The sequence below is a fragment of the Neomonachus schauinslandi genome, chromosome 1 (genome assembly GCF_002201575.2).
Source record: "Neomonachus schauinslandi chromosome 1, ASM220157v2, whole genome shotgun sequence".
Taxonomy (NCBI): domain Eukaryota; kingdom Metazoa; phylum Chordata; class Mammalia; order Carnivora; family Phocidae; genus Neomonachus; species Neomonachus schauinslandi.
In genome coordinates, this window is record NC_058403.1 from 210356518 (window position 1) to 210370295 (window position 13778).

At 59.7% G+C, this 13778-nt stretch overlaps 3 protein-coding genes across 6 annotated transcripts; 1 reads left to right on the plus strand and 2 right to left on the minus strand.

Moving 5' to 3' along the window:
* Positions 1-1023: 1023 nt before the first annotated feature.
* CAPS (calcyphosine) lies at positions 1024-8158 on the minus strand. Of its 4 annotated transcripts, none has more exons than XM_021705440.1 (5): positions 8077-8158; positions 2367-2476; positions 2115-2292; positions 1770-1976; positions 1024-1693 (listed from the first exon to the last, which is right to left on the minus strand). In XM_021705440.1, exons 2-5 carry the CDS (start codon positions 2447-2449, stop codon positions 1592-1594), a joined length of 570 nt encoding a protein of 189 aa, XP_021561115.1. In that variant the 5' UTR covers positions 2450-2476; positions 8077-8158; the 3' UTR covers positions 1024-1591. The 4 variants fall into 4 exon arrangements, with proteins under 4 accessions (XP_021561115.1, XP_021561116.1, XP_044772204.1 ...); XM_021705441.1 differs by lacking the exon at positions 8077-8158 and adding an exon at positions 6994-7051; XM_044916269.1 differs by lacking the exon at positions 8077-8158 and having other exon boundaries at positions 1851-1976; positions 2367-3656.
* Positions 5363-7329, minus strand: VMAC (vimentin type intermediate filament associated coiled-coil protein). The gene is made up of 2 exons (XM_021705442.2): positions 6994-7329; positions 5363-5806 (listed from the first exon to the last, which is right to left on the minus strand). The coding sequence occupies exons 1-2, from the start codon at positions 7182-7184 to the stop codon at positions 5488-5490; spliced, it is 510 nt and encodes a 169-aa protein (XP_021561117.1). The 5' UTR covers positions 7185-7329; the 3' UTR covers positions 5363-5487.
* A 76-nt stretch (positions 8159-8234) lies between the features above and the next one.
* Positions 8235-13764, plus strand: NDUFA11 (NADH:ubiquinone oxidoreductase subunit A11). Its single transcript, XM_021705371.2, has 4 exons — positions 8235-8420; positions 12000-12092; positions 12185-12307; positions 13646-13764. Exons 1-4 carry the CDS (start codon positions 8324-8326, stop codon positions 13756-13758), a joined length of 426 nt encoding a protein of 141 aa, XP_021561046.1. The 5' UTR covers positions 8235-8323; the 3' UTR covers positions 13759-13764.
* Positions 13765-13778: the final 14 nt, after the last annotated feature.

A 13778-nucleotide genomic window follows, 5' to 3' on the forward strand; every position in this document is an offset into this window, starting at 1 on the left:
TGGCACATTAAGACTTGTCACGGCTTCTCACTGGGACTGGGACACCTTGTTTCTTCACCCCTCTCTCCTCATGTCCCCGGCCTCTCTGCTGCCGCCCGTCCAGGCCACCGGGTCTGTCCACACAAGTATAAACACTGGGCCTGCTGGACGCTCTGTTAACTACCGTATTTCCAGTTTCCCACACTCTGATTTGGGGCTTACATTTTTAGATTTTTTTCCCCCAAGGCTTTGTGTTTGGTTTCTTAGGTTCAGACTCTCCTGTGCATTGAGTGGGTGCAGCTCTGTCCTGGGCCACATCTTCCTCCTCCCTCCCGGGCTCCTGGCCTCTGTGCTGGGGTGGGAGTCAGCCCCCCCCCACTTTGTTCCCCACTCAGGGTTGCTCCAGGCCCAGTCGTGGGGTATTGAGGTGTTGGGCCCCAGACGTGGAAAGAGCTTATCTAAAAAAGGGTCACTGGACCTGGGTGGGTCTCCACCCACCCTCCTGCCTTTTCCCATCATGTCGGTCACCCATCATCTGGCACCGAGAGGCAAACCTTCCTGCTGCTGGCCATTCCTTGCCCAGCCCTGGACGACGTCACTGCCCCAAGACCATCCAGGACCAGGGGCCCCTGTGAGAGGCAGAGGGGGACCTCAGCAGGACCTTCGAGGAGGGGGCAGGGGGCTGGTTCCAGGCAACCGGCTGTCTCCCACACTCACAGCACACACAGGAGTGGGTGCCGTGCCCACCACCACCCTGGAGCATGGCCAGGAGCCAGCCGGGCTTCACCCACCTGGGGCGGCCTGTGAAGAAGGGCCCTGTGCACAGGGCTCCGAGGGATTTCTGAGCAAAGTGCCCAGCCCCGCCCTCGGGGTGAGCGGAAGGCCTTGTCTCCACAGCTGTGCCACCCACACCTCGGGTCGGTTGTGTGCAGCGTGAGCCTGAGCCGTGGGAAGACACCAAAGGCCCTCCCAGCAGATCCAGTCACACTTCTCTGCTTTAAGCCTTAGCCAACTAGTGACAAGTAAAACCAGATAATGCCCATGTGTTTTGGAACATTTATGTAAGATTGTCATATGAAATGTATTTGGGAACTACATTAAAACTTTTAACTAAAACCCTGGCCTCCTGCATGCCCCAGGGGCCTCAGGAAGCCAGACAGACTGGCCAGGAACAGCCTCCACGTCCCAGAGCCACCTGGCCTGTCTGCGGGCCCCTGGCCCCTGCCCCACACTCCACATCCGGGCAGGTGACCAAACTTGGCTGCCTTCCAAGACTGGCCGCCTCCCTGCTGAGCTTTGCTTCACAGAAGAGCTGTTTGCTTCCCTGCCAACAGTGGCTCCTGGGGGGAGGGGGGAGGGGAGTCTGCACAGAATGGACAGGGAGGGCCTTGCTCCCTGGGGTCCTGAACCAGTGACCCATCCTTGGAAACTTTGTCCCACTTGTACCTGGTGGCCAAGCCGGGTCCTCGGAGACCTGATCCAGCCAGTCCTGGGGCCTCCACCTCAGGGGCTGCCTGGCTGGAAGCCCAGGTGAGAGAGGACCTGGTTCGGGGGGGCCAGGGTGGGGGTCCTACGCTACGGGGGCAGGGCTGGCTGAGCAAGTGTGCACAGCTCACAGCTGCCAGGCGCTGGTCATCATGGCCACAAACTCCTCGTCTGTGTCCACGGAGGCACTCACGCCGCTGTAGTAGTCCTGGAATTCAGCCAGCGTGACCTGGGGGCAGACAGGCTCTATAAGTAGGGACCAGAGACCCGGGCAGAGGGGGTGGGGGGTGTCTGTGGGCACCCACCTGCCCGTCCTTCTCAGAGGAGTCAAAGTTGTCCAGGAAGCGGCAGAGCACCTCCTCCTCGGTCCACTCCCCACTTCGCACCTTGGGGTGGGCGCGGCCACTGTACACCCCCCGGAGGTCATCCACGGTCACCACACCATCCCCGCTGCGGTCCAACTTGGCAAACGCAGCTGCAATGACCTCCTCCCGGGCCTGGGACATGGGGGGCTGGAAAGGAGCAGGTCATGACTGGGGGGGTCTAGTGCGGAGCACCAGGGCTTCCAGGCATCCAGGGTCAGCACTGACATCGACAAGCCCACGGAGAGCTCGTCAGCACCCCCCAGACAGCAGGGCAAAGGGCCTCACCCGCAGGGCCCTCAGGAACTCCTCCAGGTCCAGCATTCCGCTGCCATCACGGTCCCAGCGCCTGCACACGCCCTCCGCTTCGGCAGTGTCCAGCACCAGCCCCAGCTCAGCCAGGCCCCGCTGGAGTTCCCCCGAGTCCAGGGATTGGCTCCTGTCCCGGTCCAGGCGGCGGAAAAACCTGAGGGGCGTGGGGTGCAGTTAAAAAGTGGCCCCTGGGGCTGGGGGTCAAGAAGATTCAAGGGGACAGCTCACCTGGCCAGGCCCTGGATGCCCAAGGCCCCTCGGGACAGGCACTGTGCCCGGAGCTTCTCCACAGTGGCGTCCGCAGCATCCATGCCGGGTCAGACTGGCTGGGCAACTGGCTGGAGGAGAGTTCGAGGAAGGACTCCGACTCGGCTGACCAGGCTGTGGTCCGGTGCCGCAAGCCTGTCCTGGCCAGCTACCTGCTCACCTGGCCTTCAACTATACTGGAGTCCAGACAGCCACTCCTCTGGCTCCTGCCCACTCTGCCCAGCATTGGCAGCGCGTCCTGCCCAGCAGGCCCGTTGCTAAGGGATGGTGGCTCAGGAGACTGGGAGGGGCCCCAGCCGTAACCCACACTGTGCCAGTGCCTCACAGCCCCGGGGGGCAGGGGGGCAGGGCCGAGAGGGACAGGCCAGTGGTTTTGCTGGCGCCACTGCCCACCCTCTGCCCTGCTCACTCCCAGCCTCACAGTGCCCAGGTCTGGGATAGAGCCAGACCCAGATGGGGATTGGCGGTGGTCCCCTTCCTGGCCACAAGAAGGAGGGGTGGGCGACAACCCTAAATGGCCAGAGTGTCCCTGACGGAGAGAGGCAAGGCCATGCCGAGGAGGCTTAAGACCCAGTTCCTCCCTGGGCTCCACGGGTCCCCTTGCCTGGTGTTCAGACCAGTGTGGCTGAGCCAGGACGCAGCAGTCTTACAGACTGTTTCAGCATTAAGTCAGACAAAGCAGCTCCTGGTAGTTATTCAGGGGCCAGTGTGGGATTTCTGTCGATGTGGGTCTTTCGGTGGTTGGTTTCTCAGTTCTCAAACACTTGGTGGTTTTGCTCCTAACAAGCTGGGGGAGCCAGGGGACTGCAGTACCAAGCGAAGAAGTGGCCCTGGCCCCCGACGCCATCCAAGAAGCACCGAGGCCATCATCACAGAAGGCCTCTGATCAAGACATCGACTAAGCGTTACACCGAACGACAGGATTGAAAATGACGCTGGATTTCCCAGGGCCTGAAACGTGGGCCCCGTTTGGGGACCCATCTGCTGCAGAGACCCAGAGGTCACCAGAGGCTTTCCAAAGCCTGGACTTAGACACTGTCAGTGTTAGGAGAAACTGCAGTGACATTCTGGCGGCTCACTGCAGTCCATAACTTTTCGAGTAGGCAGAGAACTACTCCATTGTGTTTTTCATGAGGATTACAAAAATCAGTTTTTTCCATAGAAAAGTGTAAAATATAACCATAGTTATTGTAACTCTGTTTTGGCATCTCCTCATCTTGAAGAGAATCAGAATGTTAACAGTAACCCCTCCAGAAACTGGAAGTGGCCCAGGCCCTCCTGACCCCGAGGCCGGTTTACTTCACCCCCCTGAGCCTCACTTTCCATAGCTATAAAATGGGGCCAGCCTGGGCGGCAAAGACTAGACACAAGCGCCTGTGACTGTAACTATGTCTCCCCGCCCAGCAGGGCCCCACCAGGCCACCTCTCCAGCCCCCACACAGGAAGAAAGGAGGAAGGACCAAGGCCAGGAAATCATCCGATTTATTCTTAAGCTCAGACAGGCCTCAACCTGCCTTCTCTTCGTACAAGCAGCCCCCCTTATTCATCCAGAGAAAATGGGGCCATTGTTACTGCACTGAGAGGTCACTGTTAGATGCCAGGCGGGCAGGCTGCACCATCCTGAGGGCTGGGGACAGACCCCGACCTTTCCAGGCCAAAATGGGCCCTGCCCCTCAGTGGTTCCTGGTGTGACAGTTCCCTGAGTAAGGAGGTGGGAAAAGGGCTAGCGTGGGACCAGGCTGGGCACTTCGGCTGGGCAGAGAAAGGCACAGGGTTCCCTGGTTTGATTTAAAAAATAATAGCACCCTGAATGTCTCTGGCCAAGAAGGGCAGCATAGAAATAAGGAGTTTAAAAATAAATTCTCTAGGGAATATAAAAAGGAGCGGGCTGCTTGCTACAAAAGCTGAACTGGCTGGGGCCTCATCAGATGTGCTAGGGGCCCCGGCTCCCTTCAGGGCCCACAAACCCCATCCTGTACCGAGGCCCCAGGGTGCACCTGGCGCTGGCGATGAAGAAAAGCCCTGCCTCAGGTAGCTTACACTCTGATGACAGGACGTCCCGTGAAGAAAACAGAATGGGTAAGAGCAGGGGACGGGGTTACTTCAAATAAGGTAGGCAGGGAAGGCCCCCCCTGAGGAGGTGACATCTGAGCAAAGATCTGAGTGACAAGGAATGGGGCATGTGACATCCGGGGGAAGAGCAGTCTAAGCAGAGGGAACAGCCAGTGGAAAGGCTGAGGGATGCCTGAGTTTTCCCTGGGGCAACACAGCCTGGCCGCCAGCATGTCAGCATGTCTCACACGCACGCTCTCCCTTCTGGGTTAAACGTTGAGGGAAGGACAGAGTTAGGGGAAAGAATCTAGCATTCAAAATCCATCTTCATACAGCCACTGCAAAACAGCACAAGGCTTGAGGTTCCCAATTCTGGTCTGGGATGAAGAATAAGAAAAAGCTTTAGCCTAGGATGAAGGATGCTTCAGAAGGAACGAAGATCAGGGCAGGGGGAAAAGGGGGAGAAAAACTTGATACATCTGCCCCCACGAGCAAGAGAGATCTCAAACTCAGATGCTTCAGGGGCCAGACATCCAGCCCTAAGAGAGATGAGGGAGCCAACTGGACCTCACACTTTGGCTAAAGAGGGGATCCTGAGCTCAGATCCGAGCAGGCATGGCCAAGACTGAAGCCAGAAATCGGATTTTTGTGAAATGTTGCCAATTTTTCAACAAGTTGATTGATGTAAAGTTTTGTTTAAAAAACAAAAAACAAAACAAGGGGCGCCTGGCTGGCTCAGTTGGTAGAACATGCGACTCTTGATCTCAGGATTTTAAGTTCAAGCCCTACATTGGGTGTAGAGATTACTTAAAAATAAAATCTTAAAAAAAAAAAAAAAAAAACCTGTCCAGGCTAACCATATGCCTTTGGCCCTTGGGCGGCCTGTTTGAAACCTATGACTTTTTAGCAGGTTTGATGCTTGGAAAGGATTATGGCTCTGCCACGGGGTCCCCTCTGGGACACTGGTGACCCCCGAGGACACCCACAGCAGTGGAACTCTGTCTCCATTGTGAAATCTGTGCTCCAGGGCTCACACAGTGGTCCCAAACACTGCAGGCTGGAGGTGGTCCCTGTCCTCCTCTTCCCCAGTACTGTTGGCAAGGCGTGGACTGGGCCCACCAGGGAGTGGGTGGCTGGGGTCTCTGGTTGGCAGGGGCCCCAGGCGTTCAGCCTCCGCCAGGGCAGCCAGCAGCCCGGCCAGGGGTGGCCGGCGACGGCAGATGTCCTGCAGCAGCTCCGCCCGGGGCTGCAGCTGCCCAATGAGCTCATCCCTCTGACGCACAGCAGCCTGCAGGCTGTGGACAGTGGCCTCGGAGGTCAGCAGCTGCTCCTGGAGAGCGGCAAGCTCACTGGCAGAAGGCAAGACAGGGCAGTTATGGTACTGCGGGGACCAGCGATTCTCCTCCTCCCTGCCCCTGACTTCTCGGGGCTCCCCATCACCATCAGGATAAATGCCAAGCTCCTCACCACTGCTTCAAGACCCCCTTGTTATGGACTGAATGTGTCCCCTCAAAATCTTATGTTGAACCCCTAGCCCCCATCCCCAGTGTGATGTATTTGGAGATGACACCTTTGGGATGAGCTCATGAGGGTGGGGCCCTCATAGAATTAGTGCCCTTGTGAGAAGAGACACCAGAGAGTTTGCTCTCTGGCCATGTGAGCACACAGCAAGAAGATGACAATCTGCAAGCCAGGAAGAGAATCTGTCACCAGGAACTGAATCTGTCGGTTGGACTTTCCAGCCTCCAGAACTGTGAGGAGAAAATTTCAGTTGTTTAAGGCCCCCAGCCTGTGGTATTCTGTAATGGCAGCCAAAGAAGATGAAAACTCTCTAATCGCTCCCCTGCAATTCCCTTGTCCCCTACATCTTTTCCTATTTGTTGTTCAGCTTAGATGGCTCCTCTTCCAGGAAGCCTTCCATCTAGGCCCACTCAACCCTATGTGCCCTTCCATCACGGCCCCAACTACCCCATGTTGTAACTGCCTAGTGATGTGCCTGCCTAAGGACTGTGCTAGTAGATCTCACTTACGTGCTCTAGCGCCCAGCACAGTGCCTGACACACAGTAGGTACTCAGTAAAGATGAATGAATGAATCCAACCAGCTCCTTTCCCACCTGGGCCCCTGACCTCCCTCCTCCCTGGGCGCTTGTCTCATCCCTTTCAATCCTCAGCGACTCTTCAAAACTAGAGGGGTTCTTCAAAAACGGCTGGTATGATCCCATCCTCCCCTGCTCCAGAACCTGCCATGGATCTCAATGCCTAGGAGGTCGGTGACCCCTGCACCACTCGGAAAGAGCCGATTTTGCATTGTGGAAAAATGGGTTGTTTTAAGTTAGAAATCCGCACTTGTGTGACACCTCTTAACTTAGCATGCTGGTGACTAATTCGAGGTTTTGGGTGTTCTTTTTTTTCAATCCCACCAGTAGTCCAGCCTACACGTGACTGCACGCGGTTCCCGCGCCTCTCCTCCCCTTCCCATCTCCGCTCCGCCTCCGCCCACCTCCCAGAAGTCCACCGGCCGGCCCCGGGCCTCACCAGTCCTTGGCGCGGCCCAGCTCGTCCAGGGCAGCGCGCAGCTGCTGGTCGTGGCGGGCCAGGCGCTCGGCCTGGGCGCGCACTGTGCGCTCCGCCGCGTCCAGCCGCGCCTCCAACTCCGCGGCGCGCCGATGCACAGCCGCCAGGTGTGCGTTCGCCTCGCGGATCTGCAGCGGCTGCGGCGCCGACATGGCCCCCACGCAGTCCCCGGCGGCCCGGAACCGGCCCCGGCCACGCCCCCGATGGGCCACGCCCCCAAAGGCCCCCCTCAGGACCTCGGCGCGATTGGCCGCGGCAGGATGGGTCGCGCCCTCCTCAAACCCAAACACCCTCACTGGTCCCGGCACCTCGAGACTCCGCCCCTGAGCCCGGCTTAACTCTTAAGATTGGCCAAGGTTCTGACAAACCACGCCCCCAGGTGGGCCTGAGTCCTCGATGGCGCTCCCTGTTCAGGCTCCCGCAACGGGACTGGTCACTCCTTCGAGACAGGCCCCGCCCCACTGAGAAACCAACACCAGCAGCATTGGTCCGGGTCCTGCGGCCCAGCAAGCCTGGCCACGCCTCAGGCTTCGCCTCTCTCAGATCCACCCGGAAGGCCACGGACACGCCCCTTAAGCAAACGCACAGCTCCGGTTCGGCCAAGTCCTTTTCGGGGCGTGTCTTCGGCTCTGGCCACGCCCCCCAAGCCTAGCGCGGACCTCCTCCGTCCCAGGGCTTGGACAAGCCAGCCACAAGGTGAGCACGAGTGGCGTCCTGTAAAATCCTAGCCCTGGGATCGGTACCTTTGCCCGCCCTGGAACCTGGCCACGCCCCAAAATAGTCGCACGCGGTTCAGACCCCCAGACTCACGCAGATCCTGGCGCTGGGAGTGGTCACATTTGCTCTGTGCCCCGCCCCAGGGTTACATCTTGCTCCTATCAAGTGGAGCCCCGCCCCGCGCCCGAATCTGCGCTTGGAGATGGGCCTAGTACCGGTCATAGTCCCGCCCCTGGATTAGGCCCCACCTCCGGGCGTCAACCTTTCCTAACCTAGGACCTTCTGAGTTGGAACTAGTGAGATCTGCCTTCACTGATTCTGGCTCACCTCAGTTTCTCGTTCTTGAAGGCGGCTGGGGGTGCACGCGCGCTTCCTTTACGCCAGTCCCGACTCGGCGCGTGCGCGCGACCGTGTCTGTGTCCGCGATGTTCAATAAAGTTGCACGCTTGTTGTCGGCCCCTCCGCACGAGAGGTTGCGCGCGCCGCCCAGGAAGTCTCGCGAGAACGAGCGGCGGCTGCCCTTGGACACCGGGAGCGGGTAGGCTGTACGGTGCGGGGCCAGGGGTGTGCAATCATGGCGCGGACGCTTCTTCAGCGATACCTGGACATACCCGATGGCACCGAGTGCCACCGCAAGACCTACGCCAGCACCACAGTCAGTGGTGCCGCTGGTGAGCACCTCGGCCGGGTCCCGAGGGCAGAGGGTGCAGGGAGGTCATAGAGTCGCTGGGGGCTGTCCCAGGGCGTCCTGGGGGCGCTGGGGATCTCGCAGGTGCCGTAAGGTTGTCGCTGGGATGTCTGGGGCGGCCCTGGGTCGCTGGGGAGCTCTTGTACGGGATAGACTTTGTGGGGGTGTCGGACTAATTCAGAGGGCGCAGGAAGGCGACAGGGTCACTGGGAGCTGTCCGAGGGGGTCGCAGGAGCGCTGGGTAGCTCACGGGGTGACACGTCGTCTTGGGGGCGGCCTTGAGGAACTCTTGTGTGAAGGGGGTCCGACAGGGTTAGGGCACCGGGAAATGGTACATGTGACAGGGTGGCCACTGGGGTCGTCAGAAGCGATTGCTGGGGGCTGGGATTTGGGGGTTACTCTTGAAGCTAACCCCAGGCTCTGGGGACGTCTTTGAGTGGCAGAGGGCCTTTACTGGGTGTCGAAGGAGCTGGGGATTCATGAGACTTAACAACAGGGTAATTTGAGGTTATTTGGGGGGATCATGGCTGTGTCTCGGGGGTACAGAAGTTTGAGAACGTTCCAGTGTGAGATGAAGTCTTTTTAGGGTTCAGGAGAGCGGGATGGTTAGAGGTATCTGAAGCGTTTATTGGGACCACCAGAGGGGCCGTAGGGGTGCGGAGGAGGTCACAAATGAGGTGGGTCAGGGGCTACTATAAGGGTAGCCTTGGGAGGGCATAAGGTGACTATGGCCCTAGCACTCTTCTGCATGGGACACCTCAGCATCTCGCCCCTTCCAGTCTCTCTTGAGAAGTATGAATGATGGTTTGGGCCACCTCCATATCTCCAGCTCCTGAAACGAGGCCTGGCAGAAGTTGAGTCTCCACTGGGAGGCATTTGGATTAAGGTAAACCTAATCATCACTCCATTTTCTGAGACCAACGATTATCGTGCCCATTTCTCAGAGGTGGAAACTGAAGGTCACAGAGGTGTGTTAACTATCCCAGGGTCTTTTCAAGCCAGTATGCAAATCCACGTCTCCTGATCTGCTCCTGAGGGTGGCTGGGGCAAGGACTGTGCGTGCAGGATCCTTGTGGAGGGGCCTCAGGAGAGAGGGTGGATGGGGAGTCCCTGTGGATGAATGATGTGGAGTCTGCTTGAGTGGCGAGTTGTTGGGACAGTAGAGGTGCGTGGCAGGGTCTCTAGGGGGCCTTTGGAGAGGGTTGCGCAGTGCGGGGTTGGATCGCTGTAGGGGGAACTTATTCGGGCACATTCTTATAGGGAAATGCTGACATTGGGGAATGCCTGGCAGGACTTTGTGGAGGCTCATGGTTGTGTCTAAAGGGGAATTAAAGTAGGAGGAGGGGGTCGCCTGAGGGGCACGTGGGGCCTTCAGGGAGATAAGGGGAAATGGATGGTTTAAGGGATTTTGAATATGAGAAAAACATTAATGTTGGTGTTTCTGAGTGGGAGTGCACATGTGATCACAAATGCACAGTCCACGGGGATGGACTGACATCTCAGGAGGCTGTTGGGGGAGACTGAGCACATCTCAGGAGTGGGGTGCTGCTGAGAATGAGGAGCCTCCAGGGTGGGGGCGGGGGCTTGCTGAAAGGTCTTTGAGAGAGTGTGGGTGGGAACTTTGACAGAGGTGCCATGTCAGGCAGTCACTGAGAGACTCGGATTTGTGGTGGTCTCCAGCTCCTGTGAGCCTTCGAGGGTATCGGGGGGGGGGGGTGTGGGTGTATGGGTGTGTGGGTGTGTGTGTGGGTATGTGTGTGTGTTGCTTACTTCGCCCGCCTACATTCTCTCTCACTGGCCAGCTCCACTCAACGTGCAGGACTTGGCTCCTGGATCCTCCCTTACCTTCCCTGCCTCCCCTCAGGCCTCACTGAGAGAACACTCTTGTTTCCTGTCTGGCTTTCCTGAGATGGTGAGCCCCCGGAGGGCAGGGAGCCTGGACCCCCTAGCATCAGCACCCTGTGGGCACACAGTAACCCTGAATGAGTGAATGGATGGATGGATGGATGAAGGCACCTAGTAATTCTTGTGGATGGGTGGCTGGATGAGTGAATTAGGGCATACAGCAACTGAATGAATGTGTGAGTGAATGAAGTAGCTGGATGGATGGAAGAATGAATGAATGAATGTGGGCACACAGTGCCTGTGAAAAGGAATGACAACCTGCAGTCACTGTGAAGGAAGGAATGAATGAATGAAGGGTCGAGTGTGCACTGTGTCTGGAGGTCACTGCTGGAGGCTGAGAGAGAGCCAGGAGCAGGTGGGAGTTGGGAAGGGGGCCTTTTGCAGGGTGATGGGGGGCCATAGAAAGGTCCGAGTCAGTAGAGATCCTCATGTGCTGGGGGTCGCAGGATGTGGGGAGGGTGGGCTGTGGCAGGTCACCATATTGGATGATTGCTAGGAGACCGTTCATCCACTCCCAGTTCTAGGATTTCTGAGGGGATTAGGATGGCGGGGGCACGGTCTGTGTGCAGCGTGGAATGTGAGCTGGCAGACAGGTTGGGACGGGCTGGCCCTGGGAGGTCCCTATGGTGACTGGGCCATGCGGGGGTTCTGTAGGGAGAGGAGGGGTGTGTTGTCTGCCCTGAGCAGGGTCAGCTGGAGGATCCGGGGAGCTCCGTGTTGAGCGGTTCCTGGTGATTCGGAGCCAGCCAGGTGGGCCCTGGCCTGCCCCCCCACTGAGGAGGGTCTGGTCGGGGCAGCTGCCCAAGGCCTTGCCTTGGCCTCACCCCAGACCCACACAGCAGCCTGGGCCAGTGTTTGCTCAAGATGCCCCAGGATAGAGCCTCGGGCCTCACCACCCACCTGGCGCTTGGGTCCAGGCCCAGCCCCTGCCGGGCCCCTCATGCGCAAGAGCCAGTGTCGGGCAGGGAGGCCAGGGTGAGCAGAGATGGAAAAGCTGACCAGAGTGGCGAGGCCGGGTGGGCAGGAGCGGCTGCTGAGCCAGCCAGGTGTGAGGGATGGGCCCAGGCCCAAGCTGCGAGCAGGGAGGGGGCCCAAGGGTGACGAGCAGCAGGCCTTGGCAGCCCCGGGAGCCAAGTCTCTGCCAAGGAGCCCTGGGCCCCATGGGAGAAGGCAGCCTTGGCTGGGAGTGGGGAGCAGGGCCTGGGTGCCAAGCCCTGTGGGGCTCAGCTGTGCTGTCTGTGCTGGCACGTGAGGCCAGAGAGCAGCCCAGCCTCTTGGGCCCTGGGCCTGTTCTCGTGTCCACTGCAAGCTGGACCGGTGCACTGTGGAGAGTGAAGGCGCCCCGGGCAGGCCTTGGGCAGGCCTTGCGGAGGGAGGCCTGGGGCCCGGAGGTAGGGGTGAGAGCCCAGGGTTTGGAGCAGTAGACTGGGTTGGAATCCCACTGTGGCTGCTCAGCAGCTGTGGGGCCCTGGGTAAACCTCAGAACAGTCCCTTCCTGGGTGAAGGGGTGGTGCTAGGAACCTCCTTCTGGGTGCCATGGGGACAGAGGGAGAGAGGGTTTCTCTGATAGTGGAGGGGCCTGCCCCCCGCCAGGGCCCCTCCTGGTCTCAGTGCCCAGGTCCTGGTCCCACACACCTCACCCTCTCTGGTCCCACAGGCCTGATCTTCTCTGCCTACAGTGTCACGCTCCAGCCCCCGGACTCCTTCCTAGAGGGAGTGGCGAGGACAGGGCGATACACACTTACTGCAGGTGAGTGAGCCTTGGCTTCTCCTTAGGGGCCCTCCTGGCACCGGCCCCTGGGCCCTGACTCAGCGCTCACCCCCGCACCTGCACCCCAACAGCTGCCATCGGCGCCATATTTGGCCTCACGTCCTGCCTCAGCGCTCAGGTCCGAGAGAAGCCCGATGACCCCCTGAACTACTTCATCGGAGGCTGTGCCGGAGGCCTGACCCTGGGAGCACGCAGTGAGTGAGCCCCCCATTCTGACCTCTGCTGACCACAACCCCCCATTCTATCCCAGACCAGGGGCCAGGAAAGGGCCAGGTGTGTGGGATGCTCACCCCAGCAGAGGAGGGGGCAGTCCCCGTGAAACCTTCCAGTGCTTTTGAACCTCTGCCACCAGCCAGTTCAGTAATACTAAGAGCTGCTTTGCTTAAGCACCTACTGCATGTCTACCTCACCAAGCCCGTATACCCTCCCTGTGGCTTGCTGTGGCATTCAGCCTGGCCCACAAGGCTCTGCACAACCTGCCACATCCCCCTACCCTACCCTCCTCCCTCTCGCCCCCTTGGTCACTCTGTATAAGCCACACAAGCCGCCTTGCTATTCCTCCAAGCCAGGCCCAGTCCTGCCCCAGGGCCTTTGCATGTGCTGTGCCCACTTCCTGGAGTGCTGTTCACCCAGATGTCAGCACAGCTCCCTCTTTCACTGTCCAAACCCGCCTATGGATGATCTGGGACCCCCGCTGCCCTCATTCCTTATCACTCTCCTTTTCTGCACCTTGTCAGAGAACACAAGGCCACTGTCTGTCTCTGCCCCTGCCCCTGCCCCATGAGCATGGAGAAGGTGCATGGTCCTTGCATTGCCGTCCCTCTCCCAGCACCCAGAGCCCTGATTGGCCAAACACACAGCCCTGCAGGGGAGCTACACTCACCATCCCCACCTGGAGATGCACGGACTAGCTCAGAGAGGGGGCTTGGGTGGTGCGAGGTCACCTGGGAACCAGCAGAGCATGCCTCCCTAGTGGGAGGCAGGGCGGGGGCCCCACACCAGCCTGGCACAGTGCAGCCGCCTGGAACCGGGAGCAGACACTGCTCTTTCCACCTCCCATAGCCTCGGAGCTGGCAACTGCCCTGGCCCACCAGTCTGCCAGTGCTTGTTGGAGGGTTCCAGTCAGGCAGAGGGAGGGCACGGTGGAGGGAGGCCCTCCATCCGTGCATCCTGGGGTTTGACACACACCCCCAGCCCGCCAAGGGGGTGAGCCCTGCACACGGCAGGCCCGCCTCCCTGCCCAGCGACAGCCCTCGGACAAGCAGGGCCGCTCTGCGCTCCCGCGTTCACGGTCCGCAGAGCAAACACAGGGCCTGGCGCCTGCGGCCAGCGCACCGGCTGAGGCTCCACCGAGCGCGGGGTCCCCCTCCCTGGACCCGGACTGACAGCCTCGGTTCCCGGGTTTCCACACACATCTTCAGCCAGAGGGGCCCCTAAGCCTGGCGGGAAGGCCGTGTTCTTGGGCTCCCCAGGGAGGCAGGGGTGGGGGGGAGCCGCACGGCCGCCTGACGCCGCCCTCCCAACTCCGGCAGCTCACAGCTACGGGATCGGAGCCGCCGCCTGCGCGTACATGGGCATGACAGCCGCGCTGCTCAAGATGGGCCAGCAGGAGGGCTGGAAGGTGTTTGTGGCGCCCAAGGTGTAGCCTGCCGCCCCCCCCCCCCC

Bases quoted from the DNA above. Each gene is read 5' to 3' on its own strand.
- CAPS (XM_021705440.1), bottom strand. From the start codon at position 2,449: ATGGATGCTGCGGACGCCACTGTGGAGAAGCTCCGGGCACAGTGCCTG. The intron at 2,293-2,366 runs GTGAGCTGTCCC...CACGCCCCTCAG, and splicing joins GGCATCCAGGGCCTGGCCAG to GTTTTTCCGCCGCCTGGACC. The intron at 1,977-2,114 runs GTGAGGCCCTTT...GCTCCTTTCCAG, and splicing joins AGTTCCTGAGGGCCCTGCGG to CCCCCCATGTCCCAGGCCCG.
- VMAC (XM_021705442.2), bottom strand. From the start codon at position 7,184: ATGTCGGCGCCGCAGCCGCTGCAGATCCGCGAGGCGAACGCACACCTG. The intron at 5,807-6,993 runs GTGAGGCCCGGG...GCCTTCTGCCAG, and splicing joins CTGGGCCGCGCCAAGGACTG to TGAGCTTGCCGCTCTCCAGG.
- NDUFA11 (XM_021705371.2), top strand. From the start codon at position 8,324: ATGGCGCGGACGCTTCTTCAGCGATACCTGGACATACCCGATGGCACC. The intron at 8,421-11,999 runs GTGAGCACCTCG...CTGGTCCCACAG, and splicing joins CACAGTCAGTGGTGCCGCTG to GCCTGATCTTCTCTGCCTAC. The intron at 12,308-13,645 runs GTGAGTGAGCCC...CAACTCCGGCAG, and splicing joins CCTGACCCTGGGAGCACGCA to CTCACAGCTACGGGATCGGA.